Here is a 19,148-nt window from a genome sequence, read left to right on the forward strand (position 1 = left end):
TTCTCTTTCTGCTTGTCCAAGAACCCCTTGCTCAGTCCGCTAGCTTCCCTGCTTCGCCCCTCCGCACCCCACTCCTGCTAACTTAGCGCTCTTGAAGGTCCGCACCGCCGTCTCCCGGCCTTCGAAGCCCACTGCGCTTGCGCACATCCAGGTCTTACCCGCCAGCAGGGGGCAAGTCACGATTTTCTATCCTCCTCCGCTGGGCGCTGGCGCCCTTCTTCTCCCAGCCTCTCCCTTAGCTCTGGCCTGGAGACGCTTCCTTAGCAACGGGTCGCCCTTGGCAACAGGAGGACGCGGGCGGGCCGACTGGGTTTCCCGCGCGTTCCTGGCACCTGCCTGCGGTGGGAGGCGCAGGCCGAGCCATGTCGGAGATCCTGTGCCAGTGGCTCAACCAGGAGTTGAAGGTGTCCCAGACCGTGAGTGAGTGTCACAGCCTGGGGAGAGCGGGCCGGGGGCGAGGGGTGCGCGGAGCCTGGAGCGCGGCGCGCTGATGGAAGGTGGCGGCGGGGCAGGCGCTAGCTGCCCGCTCCGGCTCACCTCAGCCGCTGCAGGGCTTCTCCCGCCTCCTCTCTGCCGCTCAGAGGTATCCATCATCACGGTGGTCCCAATCCCGCAGGTTCTGACCTACCGTGGTGCTCAGCCATCAGAGGCTTCGGGGAGGGCTCCCTTGCTCCTTTGGAGAGAGGAACTTTCTGGACTCTATCGTCTGGCCCTGACATTGCTCCTTTCACACTCAAGCGTGGTGTGGTACTAAGCCAACGAAATATGAAGCCTGAAAGCCAGCTACCGCGCTACTAAATGTGTGCCCCTGGACAAGTGACAGTACCTTCTCCTTCTTCCAGTGTGTTTCCTCCAGTATAAAATAGATCCAGGCATACTTGCCATACCTAACTGCCTCGCAGGAGAGGAGGGTGTGTGCAATGAGTTAATGCAGAATATGTTAACTTTTACAAATTTCAGCAGTCTTAGCTCAGATGTACACATTCTGACCACTTTTCACTCTTGCCAAAGCTGACCTTCTTCACTAACCTGATTTTACCCAAGCCATGAAGTTGCCGCCCCAAGTTTCTAAATCTCACAACCACAGAGGCAGTTTTACATGTTGGCACCTTCTGTGACAGCCAAAATTCCAGAATAGCACTACACCCCCATTCAACTTCTTTCTGTTGTCTCTTAAGCAGTTCATTTTCCAGCTGGTACGGCTTTTGCTCAAAGCAAGAGGTTTTCAGGCCGAATCATTTCAGTCTGTTTTTCCCAGAAGCATCCTTGCATAATGCCAACTTGCTACCAGAGGGGCAATAGTGCCAACTCAACCTTAAGTCTTAAGTCATCCACAGACTATGCTAGATCAGTAGTGTCAGTAGTGTCTCTGCAGCCACACAGTATTTGTTATCAGCGTTTAAGTTCTTTAACTTTGGAGCTTCTCCAGTTGCCTTTCTTGAGGTATAAAACCCGGATTTTTTCTTTGCCAAACCACCACCAACACATGCCCTGGGAACCACAGTAATTTTTTTCCCCAGGATTCTATGATCATCCCATGTGTCTCTGACTGTTCCTCACCTAAAATACGATGCTGATCTCAGGATGGCATTTAGCATTTTTCTTTTCATATTTCTTTCTCACCATAGGAGCCAAAATGTAATAACATGCCCTTAAGATATACTCTTCCGAAGATAAGCAGTTACAAATTGCTGAGTTTAATTTGATTTATTTACTTGATTAATAAAAACTGCACCTTTTGCTCAAGTCCCTAAGACTCTGTTGTATATTGAAACACTTGAGAAAAGTAAATAAAATTCATAAGAAATATATAAAAACAGTAGTATGCCCTTCTAATTGTAATCAGTTTGGGAATTTTGGTTTTGAGAGGAAGAGGAAGAATTACTTCATTCCGTGAATATTAAAAGACTGGAGACTTTTTAAGTAAGAATTTAAGTAACATAAACTATAAATGGAAAATTCCCAGTGTTTGCTTTCCCGAAGCACAACACTGGAAGCTGTTAGCAGAGACAGCTGCAGTATTCTGCATCCCATTCACTAGCAATACATATTCATTTTTTGATCCCAATTGCTAAGAGAAGCCTAAAAAGAGAGAGACAATCCCCTAAGTAACCAAATTCCATATTGTAAAAGGCTTTTCTGACTATAGGGCACACATTCAACTGTGTTTGGAAACAAACAAGATAGAATTTGTGCACCTAAGAAGCACACTGCCAGTTGATTTCTGTCATTAGATAAGCCATCCTATGGTGTACAGTGGAAGACTTAGAATGGTTTAGAGGAACTCTCACGGAAGGACTGTTAAGTGGGTACAACCTCTGGGGAAAGTAATTGGGCAATTGCTGGATAAGGGTCCTGTTAAGAGGAAGGATTTGGAGGCCAGACTGTTTAGGTTGAAGTCACTTATTCACACTTACTAGCTAGTGACCTTGGGCAATTTATTTACCTAAATTTTATGATATTCAAAATAGGGGTAATAATAATATTGCATTGAGTTGTGTCAAGACTAAATGAGATAATAAATGTAAAACATTTAGAATAGTCCCTGAGATATAGTAATGCCAAATCTTACTTTACAGAAACTATCATGCAAGAATAAAATCACCAATATGTAAGGACATTTGAACAAGGATGTTTATTGCTACATGGATTGTAGGGGCAAAAAGAAAAAAAAATGGAAACAGTTTGAATACCCTTCAATAGAAGAATACTTGGGTAGATGATGCTCTGGATTGTTATGCAGTTGTTAGAACAAATGAGTTAGTTGCTATAACTTTTGACCTAAAGAATGCTCAAATAAAACACAAAAGTTATAGCTTATTGTAACCAGTATAATTTCATTGTTGCATGAGGATATGTGAGAGAAAAGTGTGGAGAGGCAAATACTAGGCTGTTGACATACACCGGACTCTTCATTTTGTGGTTTGTGTAAGCATAGAGAGAAGTGTGGAAGGATATAAACCAGTGTATTGGTATTGGTTACCCCGGGAAAGAAGATTGCTGGCTTTTTTTTTATACATCTGTGTTATTGGCTTTTTGCTTGTATTGCCTTTATAATTTGAAAGGAAAATACAATATAGCCTTACAAATATAAAATCAAAGAAATAGATCAAACATCACATGATGAAATAGGAGAAAAAGAGGTTTAATATTTTGGTTGAAATATAGTAAGTATCTTAAAGTATTGGAGGGTTACATAAGAGTTATTTTCTCTAATAAAGTTTATAAATGGAAGAAGAATAATTATAAAAGCTACCCCTTCTTGAGCACTTAGGTACTTATACCAGGTGGTGTGCTAAGCCTTTTACATAGGTTTTCTTTTTTAATCTTTAAAAAAGCTCTAAGAGGCATTGTCCCAGTTGTACAGATGAGTAAAAGAGGCTGAGTGAGCTTGGTAATTTGTTCAGGGTCACCCATCTAGTAGGTCCTAGAACTAGAATTTGAAGGTAGATCTTTGGCTAGTGCTCTTATGCACTGTATTATATATTAGAGTTTATGCTTAGGGAATATATTTTTTTTAAAAATTTACCCTCCCAAGTGTATTCATTTGAGCTCCTTTTAATGAGGATTATTGTTCAATTTGAAATCACAAGCAGTGCAGAAATTCAACCACCCAGGCATGTTGTAACTTCACAGGGCATAACCTAATTCCTAGATGCTTAAATGGCAAAGGTGGATTTATTGATGTTTTAAAAAAGTGGTTCAGTCCATATGTTGCTTGCTGGGACAAAGAAAACAGAATGAGAATGCCAAGTGAATGCATTGCTGTCATTGGAGAGGTACCTAAAGCCGATTGATTTCTGGATTATTCTGAAAGGTAGAAGTCAATTTGGATAAAGCATCTCGTGTTGAATTTTGTGTTGTCTGGACTACCCTGAATATCAGCAGTAAGAAAATGAATTTCAATGATCCTCAGTTGAGAATAGTCTCCCTCCACTTAATGAGGTTTCTGGGAGTCACCAGAGGCTTGATTAGTGTCAACACCTGACACTACATCTATGACAACATCTATGTTACTAAAGCTAAGGATCTCCAGTGAGTTAAGTTTAACAAAACCGTTTGTCCTGGAAAATAATGCTTAGACGTGTATGTTAATGAAATGTCTTAAAATACAAAAAGTTGTTCAACACAAAATCACATCTGAAATTCAAGCAATTATTTTTATAACAAAAATAAGCAATATAGAATAATGTTACTAAGAGATCTGCTGTAAAATTCTTTACAAACTCTCAGTTATTTTCAAGAATAAGCATTGCCTCTGTTTTACAAAACGCCTGTGAATACACTGTAAGAGGAAACTGGCATCAGAATGTCATAACTAAACATTCTCCACAAATAAGTAGAAGCATTTGAATTCCATGTACCAAACAGATCAGATTCTTTGTAAAAAATGGATGTATAAGACAGCCCATATTATTTTGGATTCTGGATGGAGATATATTGAAAATTGTAAATACCTTATTATGCATATTTTTATTGTTTCAATAGTCTTAAACATTATTATCAATAGTAACAAGGAACCAATAAAGAGAAAACTGAGTTAAGAAAGTTTAGTATCCCTAAGTCTTGATTTTGTAGTAGCCAAATTATAAAGAATGATCTCTAGTCCCAATTTTATACCCTAAGAAGTAATAATAATAATTGCTATATATTTGGGAGGGTATCTAATGAGATTGCAGATGGAAAATATCTACCACAGTGCCTATCATCTATACTAGAGCTAGATACTCAAATATTATTTCAACCACTTTTTGGCCTCTCACTTTAGAAGTATGTCTATTATAGTGTCTGTCACATAATAGGCACTTAGTAAATAATTGTTTATTACATGAGAATGTATGAGTGAGACAAAAGTAGGGTAAAGTATTGTTTTTGACAGAACTTTATGGATTTGTTCATCTTGAAAAGGTCACCCTGGGTGCCTTGATCCTCGCCTTTGTGATTTCAGAAGCTCTGCTTTATTACTTAAAGCAACTTCTTAGGAATTGTCACATGCGAACAGAAATTACATTCTGTTGATTTTATCAGCTACAGTACCAATTCATCATGTGGAAAAGGACAGCAGAATAAGGTATACTGGCAAAAGAAAGTAATGCAAGTCTTGGTGGGCTGGTACACTCAGGAGGAGACCAAATTTATAGATCAGATTGCTCCTTGATGGTTAGAAATTAGACATTACCAAAAGAATCCTCAAATCAAGCTAATACTTGATGTGTTTTACTTTTCTGCTCTAGAGATATTTTATCTAGATATCAGTGAGTGGTTAGATTCGATTAGATTAAGTTAGATTAGATTAAAGTCAGATTCCCTCCTCCTTCTCTTCCCCCAGTGCTTGGGGAAATCATACTGTTCAGTGATATTTTACAGTGTTACCACTACTACAAAAGCTTCTAAAATTATACTATTTGTGTATTTTTCTTCCATTGTAGCATATCTCTATTCTGAATAAGTTTAACTAATACGTTTCAAGATTATCATTTACATGATGAGTAAAAAATTTAAATAGATAAATTATTGTGAGTTTTAAGAGATGGCCTACATTCCTTGTTAATTGGGTTTATAAGCGGGTTTCCATAGATGGCTAAGTTTGTCCTTTTGTATTAAATCTCAGTAGTTTTTGTTTTAGAGAGTGACTTTTTCTACTGATGTCCCAAATTTTAGGGACATCCTTAATTTGGACCCCCCTGTGCACTGACTAATTAACCCCTTGTGCACTAACTATACTTAATCTGGGTTCCCTGTACACTCACTAAAGGTCTTATGTCCACATTTTTTCAAAAGTACCAAATTTTATTTTAAGAAAAAAATAGAGATATCAAAAAATCCTATTGAATATTTATTTATATACCATATTTTATAATGTATTGTAGTGACCTTTTATTAGCCTGTGACCTTACCATATCATAGAGACATAAAATTTTAGATCTGAAAAAGAATCTTAGACATCATTTAATTCTTCTTTGGCACATGAGGAAATCAAATCAGATATGTGTAGAGATTTGTTTAGGGTTATACAGCTAGGTAGTGGAAAGTTAGTAGCAGATTCTGAGTACGCTGACTTTTAGTTCATTCCTCTTTCCCCCAGGTATTATTAAACCACACATTTTCTCATACTTTAGCCTTTCAGGGTCATTAGGAAATACATGGTTTGTCATGTAATATAACAAATTATTTGATATTTCCTGGTTAGTTCAGCAGCATTTTCCTTGATTGAAATTTGGCCTCTGCTGACTAGAAATTGAGACAGCAAATCTAATAACGGAAGACTGTTGTATAAATCAATGTCAAAATTTTAAGATATGAAGTTCCAAGAATGCCACCCCAAATTTTAACCATTAAAGAAGGTTACATAATATAGCAATTGAGATTTTTGTTTCAGATAGTAAATCTTGAGAATTATGGTGAAGTCTTCAAAGGAGAAAAGTATAAAAATTGATCATCCTATTCTGGTACTGGAAGAAAAGAAATTGTCAATGTCCTCCAGCCAAAGAGCACAGGATACACCTGTAGTTGAACAAAATTGAGTTTACTGACTTGTTGTAACACATACCATGAGGAACTGTGGGGCATCTCAAGAAGAGGATGTGAGGCCTTATAACATTTGGGTTTGTGTTAGGTGTTTTTTGGGGAGGGCTCAAGGAAGCAGCGCTTTGCTCTGAATTGGAACTTGTAAAGGGAGCATAGACAACTCTATGATTGGATATCTTAATAAAACTTATCTAGGAAGTGGGGAGAGCAAAGCAAGGAAAAAGAAAAAGCAGCAGCCACTCATATCAGTCAGAATAGGGGGATGATATTTGATCATTTTTTGTGTTTTGGCCAATACTGTTTCGGGTTGAGTTCAGACATGATTACAGAGAGTTTTTGTTTTTGTCTTAATCCATCAGGGTCACTGAGTAGCCTTGTCTGGTGTTGGTGTGATGTGGAATTGTTATGTTCAGCAGAAGGCCGAGGTCTAGCTGTAAGTGCTGGGCCAACTCCTAGCAACACCAGGGCCTAACTGGGCCAGGCCAGTACCCAGCCACCAGCAGCTGCTTTTCTCTCTCTCAAATGAAAGTAAATTTGCTTGGCTTTTAAAATGTGGTTGATAACCTAGGCTAGGTCTTTGATCTTCTAGTGAAGGAGGAGCAAAGGACAGTTAGCCTAGAATGTGTAGGTCTATAGCCCCTTGTCTACAATCCGCAAACCCCCAAATCTCTTTAGTCATTTGGTGGCAAAACTTGACCAGAAATGCTGTGAGGCTACGTTTTGTCTTTATTTCTCCCACTCAGATGGTTTGCTGTAAAGATCAACTATGTCTGATTACATGCGCTTCCTCAGACTGGAGAGAGTGTTATAGCTTATCTGGCCCCAAGGGTAGGCCTGTATCTGAATTTAAGGATAGAGTCAAATATTTGTTCTCTGAGTACTGAGTTACCTTTAAATAAAGATGTTTGTACTGTAGTCATTGAGGATCTATTACTGAGCTTAACAATCGTGTAATTGATATAACCTGTTGTCTTAGATTAGGAGGCAGTAATAATAACAATAAAATGATCACTGAGCACTTACTATATGCCAGGAATTATGCTACGCACTTTACATGCAATTATCTCATTTAATTCTCAAACCAACTCTCAGGAGGTAGACCCCATCACTCTCTCTCTTTTAAAGACAGGACACTGGAACTGTGTAACTATCCAAAGTCCCGGGGCTTATAAATGGTCAAAGAGTCAAACTAGAGAATATTTCTCCAGAGCCTGTGCTCTCCTCATTACCATTTGGAATGTAGAAGTCTTATCTTCTTTTGTGCTTTCTCCAGCTGGCTCAGGTGGAGAAACACATAGACCGTTTTGCCCTCTGTCCCAGCCTAAGGTAGACAAAGGCCCACATCAAAGATTTTAGCAAATGAGAACATTAGTGATGGAGATCAGATCTGAGGCTTGGAAGACTGGAGGCATGTCTGAGTGGCTGCTGAACAACGTTTCCCAGATGTAGATCATTTTAGAGCTCAGGGTGAAGAATGTCACTGGGCTCCCATGGTTCATGTATTTCTCATATTCTGCATTGCTCCTTATCCTAGAGTCAACCCACCTCTTCTTTCCTGTACATAATTCCAGTTGTGAGAGCAAATTAACTTATAGAGGTGGCCGTCATGAAGTTAGTCATGGTATTCCGGAACATTTACTGGGAAGGAAAATTTGATAAACCAAAGGGAAAAAAATCATCTTTCCTTTGAGTTTTCTTTTTTCCTTACTGTTTCCCTCCCCTCGCCTCTCTCCATTTCTTTCTCTCCCTGGCTTCTTATCTTCCTTTCCACACTTTTTAATCTACATATTCCTGGCTTATCTGCTTTTTCTTCATCTGATTTCTTGCATGTATTCTTCTTTGTTCTCCTCTTTCATTTTTTCTATGTGTTTTCTCTCTGTTACTTTTGCTGTTTGCTATAGCTCTTCACTCATTATTGTCTTCTATGCTCCTGTGGTGCAAAAAAAGAAAAAAAAATCTGAAAGTGTCTAATACACACAGAGCTGCAGACACATGCTTTCATACTTATTTATAGTAAACTACTTGACAGTGAAATAATGTGTTTACTGTTCTTCTTTGACCTTTATATCCAAAATGCCCCTATTTTAACCATATCCGAATTGCCTTATTAATAAGTCCTGCCACTTCAAAGGAAGTGAATTATGATTTTATTTTTCTAGTGACTTTTTGTAGCAAAGAGTTTGCTACAGACCATTTGCCTGATAAATTGAGAGTGATGGACTTGGATACAGTTATTCCCCAGTTATTCACAGGCTAGGTTTCAGGTCTTCAGTTAACAGGAACAATAGGCAAAGTGCAAAATCCAGTGAGAGTGGGGGAACGAGACCACCCAAAGGCGACATAGCAGTAACCCCTGAATACAAAATAATAGTCTTTAGATTTTTGGTAGGAATCCATAGTCTGACAATGACTGTATGTCCAATGGCACTTCAGAAAGCTAAGAATAGGGACAGGCTATAGAAGAGAAAAAGGAAAGAAGCAGAAAGGAGTAAGCAACAGACAGAAGAGGTGCAAGGCACAGCCAGAGCAGCCCAGATAGCACAGTGAGGACAGTGGTGGCAGCCGAAAACCAGGGAACAGCGTTGGAGGCCAGCAGTGGTAAGTCTCTGAGGAAAGGAGAAATCTGCAGTGACTCAGCAGGAGGAGATGGCACACCTCTGCCTTTTGGGGGCAGAAGGACCTATTTGGATTTCAGTTGCTTCCAAGACTACTGCTGTATGATGCCAGAAGGCAGTCAATAGATTCTAGTACTAGATAGCTTAGGGGCTCACCCCAAGTAAACAGAATCAGTGAGAATAGTTGACATCTTTTTAAACTACTTTATAATTATATTGATTTAGCCTAAGAATTGGGGTATTACTGAGTATAAACTACTTTGAGAACAGATATCAGGAAAGCTTTGGGTAAAATTGTGGGCTGGTGTCAAATATGCAAGAGTCTTATAATAATGTGAAGTCTTCTGAGTAAGGTCTCTGTACAGTGGCCTTTATGGAGCAACTCATCTCACCTCCCTGCAACCATGCACCAAGCATCAGTTCTACAAATCATGAAGAAATTATTTTTTCTTCATTTTCAGATAACCACCTTATTACTAGTCAAATAGATACAAGAGGATAATTCAGTATGAATGAGTTTGCAATACTGTGATAATATATGATATTTTATAGATATTTAGTATTGCTATTGCCTAAAGGACTCTGATAGAAATACATTGAAGATTTTTGGATGATTTTGAAGTCATTTGAGAGATGATGGCTTTGTCCTATGATAATATAATTTATTTTATGTATAGACTTTGTATATCATTCTTGAATACCATGTAACCTTATATCCTTCACTTCATAAGAAAAATACAAGGGGCCCCAAGCTAAGGACATTTTTAAAGAAAGCAAATTCTGTTTAACACTTAATTTCTTTTTCTGCGCTCATCATTATGTGCATACTATGTGGCAGGCATGGTATCAAGGCATTCTCATACATTACCTTTAATCTTTAAAATAGCTCTCCAAGATAGATATAGATATGCTGAGGGGACAGAAACTCGGGAAGCTTAAGCAGCTTGGAAGAGGTTGCACATCTAGTAAAAGGCAGAGCCGAGATTCCTGCATAGATATCTCTGGCTCCAAAGTCTGTCTTCCTCTGGGCTGTCTCCAACTAGACTGGAGTAAACCCTGGAGCCAACAAGGAAAAGCTTGATTATGTTCATCAGGCTTTATTTAAGAAGCTGCAGATGATTTCTGTAAAATTTCCATTGCAAGATGGTTAAAATTAAGTGTTGAGGTTTAAAGACATTAGATTGTACCTTACCTGGCCAGAATATGAAATCATCATCCACAGGTTTTACTGATAACTAAGGTATTAGAGTATAATTTTATAAAATATATTGAGGGTTTGTTTTTATTTTTTATTTTTTTTTACATCTTTATTGGAGTATAGTTGCTTTACAATGGTGTGTTAGTTTCTGCTTTATAACAAAGTGAATCAGTTATACATATACATATGTTCCCATATCTCTTCCCTCTTGCATCTCCCTCCCTCCCACCCTCCCTATCCCACCCCTCTAGGTGGTCACAAAGCACCGAGCTGATCTCCCTGTGCTTGTTTTTAGATCTAAGGTTATATGTTTTATCGGTTGTGTTTTGTTTGGTTTGATCAAAAGTTGTCTTTTCCTTCAAAATGTCATATGTTATCAACTACTGATCTACATTTATTCAGGGGTCTTTATAAGATGTCTACTGTTAAACTTCAATATTTTCATTTGGTTATTACAAGATGTTTTTAGAAGTATTTTCATGGCATTTTGAGTTCAAGTTAAATTATGAAGTTTTACTCTATGTGTACATAATGAAAATATATAAACTCTATGTACAACATTATATTTACTTTTTTAATCTCTACATTCTAAAATTCAGGTCCCAAGTCATTTGCAAAGGCATTTTCCAATGGCTATCTAATTGGAGAAGTTTTGCACAAGTTTGCACTTCAGGATGATTTTGCAGAATTTTCAGAAAGCAGGTTAGTGAGATTATTCCTTACTTTAAAAAAGGTCAATTCCTTTGGCATTTGGATGGTTTTAGCCCAAAGTTAACATTAAAGAATCATTTACCACAAGATTCCCCTAAACCAGACAAGCATCCATTGGTATGGAAATTGCTGCTTCCTCACATATACATACTTCATTGTCCCAGGAGTACAAAGGAGAGAAAGTTATAAGGTTGCAGCAAGCCCTCATCTCTAGATGGGCCCCATTTTAATAACTTCTGTATTCCTGCAGTCCTGTGTTTTATCAAATTTGTGAAGCTTTCACCCATCATTTCTCCAAAAGTTCTTTCTGCCCTTTCTTTCTCTCTTTCTTCTCCTTCTGGGACTCCCACTATGTATATGTTGGTATACTTGACAGTATCCCACAGGTCTCTGAGGCTTTGTTGATTTTTAAAAATAAACTTCTTATTTTGAACAGTTTTAGATTTACAGAAAAATTGCAAAGATAGTACAGAGAGTTCCCATATTGTTCACATCTAGTTCCCCCTACTGCTACCATCTTATATTCATATGGTACATTTTGTACCAAAGATTTGTTATAATTTTTATCTAATGTCTTTTTTGTTCCAGTATCTCACCAGGATACCACATTATATTTTATAACCATGTCTCCTTAGATTCTTCTTGGCTGAGATACTTTCTCAGACTTTCCTTGTTTTTGATAATCTTTACAGTTTAGAAAAATTAATAACTGGTCAGGTATTTTGTACATTGCTCCTCGGTTGGAATTTGTCTGATATTTTTTCTCATGATTCAAATGAGCTTATGTGTTTTGAGATTCTGTTCATTTTTCTTCATTCTTTTTCCTTTCTGTTTCTCCTATAAATAATTTCAGTCGATCTACCTATGAGTGTACCAATTCTTTCTTCTGACAACTCAAATCTCCTGTTGAGCTATTCTAGTGAATTTTTACATTTCAGTTATTGTACTTTTCAACCTTAGAATTCCACTTGGTTCTTATTTTTATAATTTCGATTTCCTTATTGATATTCTATTTTTGTTGAGATGTTGTTCTCATACTTTCTTTTTTAATGGTTAAAAAATGGAATGTTTTAGTTCTTTTAACATTTATAATAGCTGACTTAAGGTCTTTGTCTAATAAATTCAGCATCTGGGCTTCCTCAGAGAGTTTCTATTGACCTTTTTTCCCCCTATGTATGGACCATACTTTCCTTTTTCTCTGTGTGTCTCATAATTGTTGAAAATAGACATTTAAAATAATACGAGTTAACTCAGATTATCCCACCTTCCCATGGTTTGTTGTTGTTGCTGTTGCTTCTTATTTGTTTAATGACTCTCTTGGACTAATTTTGGAAAGTCTGTATTCATTGTTGTGTACAGCAGTTGAAGACTCTGCTTGGTTAGCTTAGTGAATAGTGCAAATGAACAGAGCTCAGCAAATGAACAGAGATATTTTAAAATATCTTGAACTGATAAACCTTTCCTGACTGAGAGACTGTGAGTTTGTTGAGGTGTCTCCAATGCTTTCATAGTTTACAACCCTGCCTTAGCCTTTACTTCCTGCTTGTACAGGACCTCAAGATCAGCCAGAGGTGAGAGATTTGGACCTCCTTCTGTCTTTCCTGCTTATCCAAACATTCCTACACATGTATATGGCCCTCTAGATCTGCAGGAATATGTCAGAGCTTTTCAAAGCGCCCAATGGATATTTTATTCTTATATCTTCCTTCTAAGTTTTTGAGTAGGCTCTTATTTGCTCCAGTGGTATCACTGCCTTAGGTAGCTGTGATCTTAAACAATTACCACTGATTGTTTTTCACTAATACCCTGGGAATAAGTCTTTTTTCAGTGATTGAGCTCTAAAAAATATCAAATAATGACAATGTCCTGAGGATAGGACTTTTTGAGAAGGTTTAAACCTGTTTGTCCTCTCTGATGGCTGCTAGGCTGCTGGTTTTTACAGCCTCTATTGTTGCAAGGCTACTGTAGAGCTGGGGAGAAGGGAATGGGAATAGTGCAAGTTAAAACGATCAAAAGCTCTCTGTTTTAACTGAGATTAAGTTTTTTCTTAAATAAATGTTTCTTAGATTGTTATAAGCCTTTGGATAATTTCTGGAGTTATGAAAAAGTTGATTTTCATAATTTTTGGCAGTTTTATTATTGCCTTTATGGAGGAATGGATTTTTGGAGGTCCTTGCTCTACCATTCCTGACATCCTGCTCCATCTCCATGTTTTAACCTAATATTTCCCACTCAAGTATTTCTTAGTTTTTGGTTGCTTGGAATGGTAGGCTTCCATTGAGCAGTACCTATGTTGCAAGACTTTAAGGCCAAAGAATCTGGTACCTCCATTCTAGAGGTGAGTCATTCTTTCACAATCCAGATTATGCTAGTTGTACAGGTAATAATAGTATAATACAAGAGGAGTCATGGATTGGAAATACATTTTCATAACAAATAAGCCTCTGTTGCTAATCCCAGACAATTCCTTAAGCTTCTAGGGTACTGGGTAACATTCTAATCCATACCCTACACCCCATGTCTCACATCTCTTCCTCAAGGGCAAGGGATACACGGTCCTTCACAGCTTAGCCCCAACTACCTCCTCTGCCTGAGCTCCTAGCCCTGTGCCCACTCTGCTTCTACCTTAATTTCCTCCCCTCCAGTGGAAGCCAGGATCAGCCTCTAAGGTATAAGATTTCCAGGGTATAAGATTTTACCTACCTGGTAAAAGTCTATGCCCTTCTTTTCTCCTTTTGCTTTCTCACAAGTTCTCATATGACCAGATTGATTTGTGATGGTCTGCATGTAACCAGGTTTCCAATCCTTTTTTGTTGTTGTTGCTTATTATCCCTTTATGAAAGTTATAAAGTTATCTTGTACATTTACTTATTATAACACTGGTCACTTTGTTGTCAGTTTCTTTTTTTGTGTCTCTTTCACATTGCACATTGTACATTCAAGTGCCTTAAAGTTATGGGTATGAGTTATTTTTCTTTGGATCCCCAGGGCCATCACAGGCCTGGCACATGTTTTTTGAATTAATGAATGGCTGCATATCCTGATAAATCCTGCATTTAGACACCTTGTTTGAACTTCTCTGTAGGCAGATAGAGCTCTACACCCACATTTTTAAGTGTGGTTTCCCCATCAGCTTAATAAACTTTAGATATTCCAGTTTCTGTTTCTCAAGGCCTGTCTTACAAAATGCTTCCCTGTGTGACCCTCATCCACCTTTCCAGCTGCATTTTCCACTGGTCTGGAGCCCTAACATAAACTGCTTTGGTCCACAAACATGTCATGTGTTTTTTTATGCCTTGCAACTTTGCATATTAACATTCGTCCTTTACTTCCACCATGAGAAACTTTTATTCATCCTTAAGATCCAGCTAAAAATCCACCCCTTCTCTAAACTGTGTTTGGTCCCCTAGCAGATTTAATTTTCTTTTCCTCTTTGTTTTCTTTTTTTTCTCTTTGTCTTAATAACACTTTGGACATCCCTTTTTTTTATCACATTAAGTTATAATTGTTTATTTATATCTCAGTTCTTATCAGAGTTACTGCCATGTGAAGGAGACCAAATAATGTTTGATAATGAATATATGAAGGTTTACTCCTTAACTAGATTGCAAAGTTACTCAAAGTTGCATAGTATGTTTATTCTCTGTGCTCCAGGCATTGTCCCTGGACCATAGCAGGCACACAATAATGTTTCTCTATTAAATAAATGAATGATTTCAGAAAGTATATCTGGTTCAGTACAGAAAACTTAAAGAACCATACTGATCAGATCATGCATGCAGTATTTCACGTGTACTAAGTTGGCTCTTGTTAGCCAGGCCATAGAAGGCCTTTGTGTGAAATGGAAATAGGGACCCCATATGGATGGAGGTAACCGTGAAGACAGAGGTCTTAGTGAACAGAGAGACCTCTGTGCAAAGAAAAAGAAGCCCCTTTTTGGATAAAACAACCACATGCCAGGTATTGCCCTGCCCCTGCACAAGTGTGTGCCCTGAATATTATCATGTGTAGCAGTCCTGCCTTTCACTCACTGCAAAGAACTCACTTTCTGTTCCACTGAGTCATTACTTTTCTTAACATGGGGAGAGGGACCTACTTGTCCTGACAACCAAATACTATCCATCTTTAGTTCCTGGAACAACCCACATTTTTTCCAGGGCACATGGTATTTTAAAGAAGGCAAGAATTAGTAAATCTGTGGGTATGATCTTTGTAATAGTGTATTTAGTGGGGAAAATGACCCTTCTTTGTAAAGCCTGGTTTTTAGACAGCTAGTTAGTGCCAGAGCTCATGATTTGGGGATTTTTGTGTAATATTTTCTAGGATCTTTAGTCTAAAATGTTAACAGTAAACTAAATCTATGTTGCTAATAATTTGAAGTTATTTGCTTTGGGAATTACTTAATCCTAAGAATAACTCATCTAACTCTGAAAGAATTCTGTTTTGGGATATCTTTAGTCCAGCTCAGAGGGTGAAAAATGAGCAGATTAGTTAAAAGAATAAAAAGTAAAGGAACATGGATATCCCTTGGGAAGGCAGCTTCTAATTACCTTGTGAGATGTATTCCCTCAGCAGGTGGCAAGGAGGAGAGGAGATTGGTAATCCCTTGGCAAATAAGGACTGCAAGTAGAGAGGGAGAAGACTTTTCCCAGAATACACTCCTTATCCCCTCAGGGGTCATCATTTACATCATATGCTATGTCTTCAGAGCAAAGATGTCCCAGTGGATTCTCTGGGTTCAAAAACAACTGTTGATTATCATGTTATACTGAGTGAGCATATACTGTAACAAGAGTGGACTCCACCAATTTACACACCAGTTATATTCCCAAAATTTTGGTTGGAAATTTAGAGTATGTATTAAAAGCTTCCGGGGGAAATACTATTACACCTGAACACTTTGGCCAGACTGTAAAAGCCATTTTAAAGCCTACTGTGTCACTGAACCATAGTGTTAGCAGGCTACTCTGAATTCTGGGGGTTGCGCAACACAAGAAAGAGGAGGGGAAGTGTTCTTCACTTTTATTGGGTACAGAGCTAAATTTTGATAAAATTTGGAAATGAATAGTGTTTGTTTTTGGATTCTCCCTCCTGAATTATGGTGCCTCTAACCTCTGAAGCCCAAGGTTATGACCCAGGCAAAATCTCTGAAAAGTGGTTCTCAGGCCATATCTTTCCAAGTAAGTGTAGTGGACAAGGCATACAGGGCTCCTAGGATAAGAAGGACATGAAAGGATGAACTGTGATGGAAGATCAAAAGGGGATGCCAGGTGCCCATCCAAGGAATGTGAACACAGGTCTTTGATTTGACCATCCTCTGTCACAATAAGACTCTTCAAAACATGGTCTGCTGTACCCTAATCATTTTAGTCCAGTGTTTGTTATCTCAAACTGTAAGGTCATTTGTGGGGGAAAAAATTGCAAAACTGGACATGACATGAGAAGACCTAAAGAAATGCTTTACCCTTTTTGTTGATAAGATTACCTTGTAGCATTCCTTATCTCTTCTTATCCCCTCTAAGATCTGTTTCTCTTTATCAATTTAAAATATTTCATTCAAAGTTTGGTTGATGTGGTATGCCACACTAAATATACTTAACCAAATAGAGGAAATAGGACGATAAGTTACACCACAGAACTGGAAAAGGAATTCAGTGTCTTGTGTCACTACATTTGTTGACATTGGCCTTTCTGTGATACTGGCTCCTTATTTATATTTAGAAATCATTCCTATATTTCCCCAGATCCACCTCCTTGGCAGCTAACAGTCACTTTTAGAATAGATTTTAGGAGGTTCACAAATACCAGCAAATGGTATACACATTTTGTATATCTGCATGAATGTGTGTTTTCTTTCCTGTGGAAAAAGTTTCATAGCTCTCATCAGATTTCCAAAGGATGGTATATGTGATTTAAAAAAAACATGTTTAGAACCACTGCTTGAGAGCTATCTCTTGAGAAATAATATACTAGGAACAGTATATAAAGTTTAAGAAGTGCTAATTGGGCTTCCCTGGTGGCTCAGTGGTTAAGAATCCGCTTGCCAGTGCAGGGAACACAGGTTTGATCCCTGGCCCGGGAGGATCCCACATGCCTTGGAGCAACAAAGCCCATGCGCCATAATTACTGAGCCTGTGCTCCAGAGTCCACGAGCCACAACTACTGAGCCCACGTGCAACAACTACTGAAGTTTGCATGCCTAGAACCTGTGCTCCGCAGCAAGAGAAGCCCATGCACCGCAATGAAGAGTAGCCCCCACTCGCTGCAACTAGAGAAAGCCTGCACGCAGCAACAAAGACCCAATGCAGCCAAAAATAAATAAATTAATTAAAATTTAAAAAGAAGTGCTAAGTGATCTCTTTCAGCTTCTAAACATTCAGTTGAGGTCATTAAAGGTCATTGTATCTTCCCCAAATAATATTATAGTGCAAAATGAAGTTATTGAGTGAGTAACCCTATAATATTAGAAATTCCACCAACTCCCTCTGTTCTAAAGTATCATCTTTTTTCAGGGAGAGGATGTGACTTTGACTTATATTTAAGTATTCAGTGTATTTTTTCCATCAAAGAATGTCACTGAGTTTTTGGAAGTTAAAGTAAGGAGAAAATAGACCAGTGGTTAAAACTGACATTTGCATACAGTTTGATCACAGAGAGGCCCAAAAGTTGGAATTGCATCTAACATCTTTTGCATTCTTTCTGCCACTGGATGCATAGGCTTACTGACAGCCCTAGGTCCTTTGAGACCTCTATTACAACAGTTACATCAATTTATCACTACTTGTTATTCATCTGTTTTCCCACTATGAACTCCTAAAGGGCAGGGTGTCATCTTTGTAAGACTTTAATAAATTTATAAAAATTTATTAAATTAAATAAATTATTGGCATAGTTGAGAGAGTAAATTAATAAATGAATTAATGAATTTCTTCTAAAATGTGAGCCTAATTTGATAATAGGTGATTCAATAATACATATATTTTAGAAAGTCTTTAGCGATTCTTGAAGAAGTAATATGAAATGTACAGTGAAGATTACATAACTAATTTAGTTGTATAGCTAATGTTATTTAATTAAATATTTCTGATAATACCTGAGGGGATTACTGTGAGAGTTGTCACTGCAACTGAAAATAAGGTTATTTTCAGGTTCTAGTAATGACATCACTTAAAGAAATGGACATTTAAATTGCAATTTTGTCTTCTGAGTAAAATATTTTTCAAAACAATAGTTAAGTTTTTCCATTTAGAAGAAGGCATTTAGTTATGTTTTTGTACTGACTTCTTGCAGAAATTCTAGCATCTATTTAAGTAGAAGAGTATATGAAATTAATGGGTTTTAGTTTAGCCACTCAAGAGAAATAAATGCATGGAGTTAGGGCAATACACAAAATCTCAATGTATCTACATGATTAAGTGGTTTTAGAGAGAATTGGTATATTTAAAAGAACATGGGATAATTCATAATATGGGATCATGGTAATACCTCTGATATTTGTTGTTTGCTTTATTTCAGTGTCTAATTATGTAAAATATTTTAATGCCTAGGATTTCAAGTGCCAAACTTAATAATTTTTCTCGCTTGGAGCCCACACTTCACCTTCTGGGTGTGCAGTTTGATCAGAATGTGGCCCACAATATCATCACAGAAAAGCCTGGGGTGGCCACGAAACTCTTATATCAATTGTACATTGCTCTCCAGAGAAAAAAGAAAGGTGTGCTGACTGGAGTGGAAATGCAAACCATGCAATGCCTGACAAATACAAAAGTTCAAAACGTGAAAAGCAAGACTTTTCAAGATGTAAGTACATAAAGAAACATTATAAGCATATCACAATATAAAGCTTGGTAAAGGAACACAGCAGTGATGTTGCATTCTCAAAGAAGCCCCATCAGGCATATATGTCCCTGATGTATGTTACTGGCCATATTTGGGTTTTATTTTAAATTAAGATTTTCAATTCATTTATCCATTTTTGATGCCTCTCTCTATCCTATCCACCACTTGCCAATAACTTATCAATTGTTTGCTCCTAATTCCCAGTGCTTTTTATGCCTGCTCCTCTCTTTCCATTTCTACCCCTATCCTATCTGCTC

General features: G+C 37.8%; 1 protein-coding gene across 1 annotated transcript in view; it reads left to right on the forward strand.

Moving 5' to 3' along the window:
- Positions 1-490: 490 nt before the first annotated feature.
- The window catches only part of SPEF2 (sperm flagellar 2), a gene marked incomplete at its 5' end in the record, with an annotated part of 165,638 nt that continues 146,980 nt past the window's right edge, over positions 491-19,148 (forward strand). The window contains 4 exons of the mRNA XM_081232588.1: positions 491-742; positions 10,030-10,192; positions 10,941-11,043; positions 18,600-18,852. Coding sequence (XP_081088714.1) covers positions 491-742; positions 10,030-10,192; positions 10,941-11,043; positions 18,600-18,852 — 771 coding nt within the window. The remainder of the gene's footprint in view (positions 743-10,029; positions 10,193-10,940; positions 11,044-18,599; positions 18,853-19,148) is intronic.

This window comes from Mesoplodon bidens (assembly GCF_964165515.1).
Source record: "Mesoplodon bidens genome assembly, chromosome: 4".
Classification (NCBI taxonomy): Eukaryota; Metazoa; Chordata; class Mammalia; order Artiodactyla; family Ziphiidae; genus Mesoplodon; species Mesoplodon bidens.